General features: G+C 42.5%; 3 protein-coding genes across 21 annotated transcripts in view; 1 reads left to right on the forward strand and 2 right to left on the reverse strand.

Moving 5' to 3' along the window:
• LOC137491492 (ras-related protein Rab-19) overlaps positions 1-1799 on the forward strand; it is a 7247-nt gene extending 5448 nt beyond the window's left edge. Inside the window, exon 5 of the transcript XR_015484249.1 lies at positions 498-1799. The gene's annotated coding sequence lies outside the window, so the exon portion shown is untranslated. The remainder of the gene's footprint in view (positions 1-497) is intronic.
• LOC148682569 (uncharacterized) overlaps positions 1-5000 on the reverse strand; it is a 1090975-nt gene that overhangs the window by 602296 nt on the left and 483679 nt on the right. The gene's annotated exons all lie outside the window — the stretch shown is intronic.
• terf2 (telomeric repeat binding factor 2) overlaps positions 3313-5000 on the reverse strand; it is a 23085-nt gene continuing 21397 nt past the window's right edge. For 14 of the 18 annotated variants that reach the window (XR_015481770.1, XR_015481769.1, XR_015481771.1 and 11 more), the window contains 6 exons: positions 4717-4824; positions 4557-4643; positions 4228-4335; positions 4042-4115; positions 3785-3810; positions 3313-3601 (listed from right to left, as the gene is read on the reverse strand). Coding sequence is in view for 14 of the 18 variants with exons in the window: in NM_173243.2 (NP_775350.2) it covers positions 3443-3601; positions 3785-3810; positions 4042-4115; positions 4228-4335; positions 4557-4643; positions 4717-4824 (562 nt within the window). In the remaining 4 variants the exon portion in view is untranslated. The remainder of the gene's footprint in view (positions 3602-3784; positions 3811-4041; positions 4116-4227; positions 4336-4556; positions 4644-4716; positions 4825-5000) is intronic. The other 4 variants (XR_015481768.1, XM_087246021.1, XM_087246020.1 and 1 more) reach the window with 1 other exon arrangement.

The raw sequence follows: 5000 nt of genomic DNA on the forward strand, positions 1-5000 counted from the left end.
GCTGCTTAGCCTGTTAACTTTCAGTTTACTTGGCGTTCTGCATCAATTCAGGCTTTAGGTACCATGAAGATAGATCAGCTTTAATCAGTCTGTCACAACATATGACCCACGTCGGTTTGTGTTCTGGATATGCTGAGGTTTATTCTGGATGTTTTTTATGTTTATGTTATGTTCAGGATATATTCAAGTTATGTTCTGGATATATCCAGGTTATGTTCTGGACATAAATTCAGGTTATGTTCTGGACATATTCAGGTTATGTTCTGGACATATTCTTGTTATGTTCTGGACATATTCAGGTTATGTTCTGGATATATTCTTGTTATGTTCTGAATATATTCAGGTTATGTTCTGGACATATTCAGGTTATGTTCTGGATATATTCTTGTTATGTTCTGAATATATTCAGGTTATGTTCTGGATATGTCCAGGTTATGTTCTGGATTTATTCAGGTTATGTTCTGGATATATTCTGGTTAAGTTCTGGATATATTCAGGTAATAACTCATTTATGTTCAAGTTTAGTCAGGTTATGTTCTGGTTATGCACGTTATGTTTTGGATGTATTCTGGTTACGTTAAATTTATGTTCAAATTAAAGTCAGGTTATGTTCAGGATATGTTAATGCTATGTTCTGAGTATGTAGATGTTTTGTTCTGGACATGTTCTGATTATGATCTGGATATATTCAGATTATGTAACATTTATGTTTGAGTTATAGTCAGGATATGTTTATGTCATGTTATGGATATATATTCTGGTTATGGTCTGGATACATTCAGGTTTTGTTAACTTTATGCTTGTTATATTCAGGTTATGTACAGGATATGTTCAGGTTATTTTCTGGATTTGTTCATGTTCTGGATATATTCTACTTATAGTCTGGATATATTCAGGTTATGGTCTAGTTTTGTTAAATTTATGCTTGTTATATTCAGGATTTTGGTCAGGATATGTTCTGGTTATGGTAAACTTATGTTGAAGTTAGGTTCTAGATATGTTCAGACTATCATCTGGATAAATTTAGGTTATGGTTTGGTTATGTTCTAGATGTGTTCAAGATCGGATATCACAAACCAAGAGTCAACAAGCATTACTTTTTAAAGTTTCTCACCTCAGTTTCTCTTTCTCCAAATTAAAGATCACTGCATAGTTGTGAGGCCTCTGATCCACCTCAGTCCAGTTCAGGATCAAAGCCAGAGTTAAGATTCAGTTCATGGTACCAACAAAGCCTGTCTGCACTGGATTGGTTTAGTAAACTCGATAGTAATCCTGTAATCCAGAGTTTGTTGAGCCAGCATCATGGAACAGGCCCCAGATCCACTGAATCTGCTCGTCATGTTCACTTCTTCATCCTCTCAGTGTGTTTATTCTGTAGTTCACTGAAGACAGACATGATTGAAACTGAAATAACTCTGTTTGATGAAGAGAAGCAGTGTTTGTGTTTACAATAAACTGTACTATAGTGACTGTAAAGCATATCATACACACACACACACACGTCTGTTTAATGTTTCAAACTAATTTAGTGAAGGCAAATGTCAAAATGAGTTTAAAATTATCACAATCTTGAGGATTTGAAGATTAAATCAGAAGTCAGAGTGTTTTAAGATCTTTAATTAGTGTTGATTAATGAACCAGCACATGATTGTTGATTAAATATGACTGATACGAGTTTACAACTGATACACTCGATGATGTTTAGTGTCTGTCCTCTGGAAATCTGCAGAAAACACTGTAAGAGTTGCAAAATCTGATTGTTCTTTGTAAAAATGTAATTAAATCAAACACAAGCTGTGCTATCTGTATCTGTGTGCCTTGTGTTCCTATCGTTATGGGGACCAAATGTCCCCACAGGTATAGCGATAGCACTACATGTTGAGCATGTGTGTTGATGCTTTTGGTCTCCATGGTGAACACGTACAGCTCATACATCAGACAGAATGAGGGATCTTGGGGACGTAAGAGTGCAGATTGTAGTGTGACGGACTATACGAGTACTCAGGCTGCCGAGTTGGTGGAGGAGTGTGTATGTGCACGCAATAGAAGTTCAAAGTGGCTCGAGTTGTATCTATCATACCTGCCCTGAAACCCTTCCAGTGGGGAGTTTATTGAGGGTTATTTGATAACAGCTGGACATTATGGCTCTTACAGGACTGATGTTGAAATCACAGAACACTTGCTGAAATCACTTCACTTTCAATGACTTCTGACAGATTCAGTACCGTTATATCTCCGATTAGCATTAAATCAGTCAAATGTAAGACTTTTAAAGACCTTTTTAAGACTATCGTGACTGAAAATTCTGATTCACACAAGCCTAAACACCTAAGCTTTCAAATAAACACATTATAATGTAGTTATCTATCAGTAGAGCGGCACAATCTGTTGCCGAATTACCATTATAGTGATAATAGTGTCTGCAGTATGCACACACAGACGTGTGATAAAGGACATTTATTTTATGAACGTGTGAATTAGCGATAACTGGAGACGTGAACCACTTCAATACATCATCCAAAGCAGAACAAATACATGTATAGATTAAAGCATATGAGAACTTCACTCACCTGGGGTATGGAGGACATGTGAGTGGTTTGTGAGCACAATTAAGTGCACACAGCATGCCATACCATCTGATGATCGCAGGAAATAATCCCAGATGGCGACTGACTGTGTACAGCCACATACAACAACACAGAAATACGATGAATATGCCCAGTTCAGCAGCCAATCAGCCGGAATCAGCTGAGGTGACGGCGAACAGCGAGACCAAGCTGTCACTCAAGTGGCCACACCCTTATTATGCTAAATTTAAAAGCTTAATATAAACAAAACAGGACGAGTTATAATAAAATGCACCTCCTCACAGCTCTGATGAAGAGTAATATCAGCTATAGACAGCAAAACCTTCCTCTGTAGCAGCCTGTAAACACTGTTATTCCGCTGTAGAGTCGGCCATTTTAACAGTGGCCTCAATGGACATGTGCTGTGTGTTGGAGCAGCCCCCAGTGGCCAGATGAGGAACTGCAGCTCCAGTCTCTTCTGGATCAGCTTCCTGTGGGAGGGCAGGAGCAGGACGCTTGATGCAGCCAGGCATGTGTAGCCCCGCCCCTTTTTGAATATCAACCATTAATGTGTTGCTCCGCCCACTCTGAGCTTCACACATGCTCCTCAGAATCCTACAGGTCTCACACACACACATAGTGTCTGGAAACAGATCAATCCCTGCATTTTCAAGTGTGTGTGTGTGTGTGTGTGTGTGTGTGTGTGTGTGTGTGTGAGTGTGTGTGTAAGAATAAGCCCAGCAGCTGCACAAACATCAGAAACATTTAATATGAACAGAACTGTTATAAAACATCAGTCTAAAACTTCATGATTGTGCTGAAACATACACACACACACACACGCACGCACGCACGCTCGCTCGCAAACACACACATCAGACCATCTTGAGCTTGACCATGGTCCTCCAGCGGTCCTTCAGGTTGACAGCGGTGCGTCCGGCGAAGGGGAAGGAGGAGCGGATCCTCTCCCAGTGTCCCACACCATAGCGGACCACACCCTGCTTCAGCCACTCCGACTCCTGCACGGACCACATCTGACACACACACACACACACACACACACACACACACACACACACACACACACACACACACACACACACACACACACACACACACACACACACACACACACACACATTTCACCTCTTAATCCCAACAGGGAACACCAGCAGCAGACTGTACTGTACAAATGAAACCTCAGGACACACACTCACCTTCCTGGTGTACTTTTTAGCTGGAGCTGAAACACACACACACACACACACACACACACACACACACACACACACACGATGGTGAATGATCAGCACATGATGTGTCAACACTGTGTGTGTTTGGTTTATCTCACATGTCTGTGATACGCTGTAAGCTGATGCTCAGAAGTGTCTGAAACTCCTTAGAGAGCCCAAAGAGCAGGAGTTCCACACATTATGAGCGTCAAACGTCCGTGTGTGTGTGTGTGTGTGTGTACCTGTAGAAGTGTGGAACAGAGAGTCCTCATCACTCCAGTTATCCTGAATCCCCGATGCATCCAGCCATTTAGACCTGAAACACACACACACCACACACACACACACGCACACAGAGTTCATCAGTCTGGATCAGGCATGCATAACTATATACACACACACACACACACTCTCACACAGACACTCACCTCTTGGTGGTGCGTGTGTGTGTGCTGGTGGGTGTGGAGCGGCGTGTGTGTGCTGCAGGAGATGTGCTGTCCACCTCCGGCTCAGACCCGCTGGACACACGGATAGACCTGAGGACAAACACACACACACACGTCAGCATACACACATACATGTGTAATCCTGTGCATGTGAGCGCACACAACACACACACGGTTTTCTGGATGTGAGTGCACTGGAAGATGTCGGCTACAGCAGATAACGCTGTGCATATTAAAGCAAGCGGCAATACTCATCACCGTCAATGTGTTTTGGAGTGTGTGTGTGTGTGTGTGTGTGTGTGTGTACACACCTGTGCTGCTGCCGCTGTCCTCTAGGTGTGTGTGTGGCGGCTGCAGGAGTTGTCTGCTCATTCTCAGAGTCACTGGACTCAATAATCCTGCAGGACACAGAGATCAGTGAGTGCCAGTCTGCTCTATCATGAGCGCGTGTGTGTGTGTGTGTGTGTGTACCTGCGCCGGCTCGGTGTTTTCTTGCGTGTGCTGGAGCGAGGGTTGCTGGGATGTGAAGGACGTGCAGGAGTCGAGCAATGAGCTGGTGAACTCTGAGACTCTGATTCACTACACACACACACACACACATTTGAGTATTATTAATTCTATCTATCTATCTATCTATCTATCCATCCATCCGTCCGTCTGTCTATCTATCTGTCTGTCTATCTATCTGTCTGTCCGTTCGTCTGTCTGTCTGTCTATCTGTCTGTCTGTCTATCTATGCAAAACATATTTACATC

The sequence above is a fragment of the Danio rerio genome, chromosome 4 (genome assembly GCF_052040795.2).
Source record: "Danio rerio strain M-AB ecotype USA chromosome 4, GRCz13ab, whole genome shotgun sequence".
NCBI classification, from domain to species: Eukaryota; Metazoa; Chordata; class Actinopteri; order Cypriniformes; family Danionidae; genus Danio; species Danio rerio.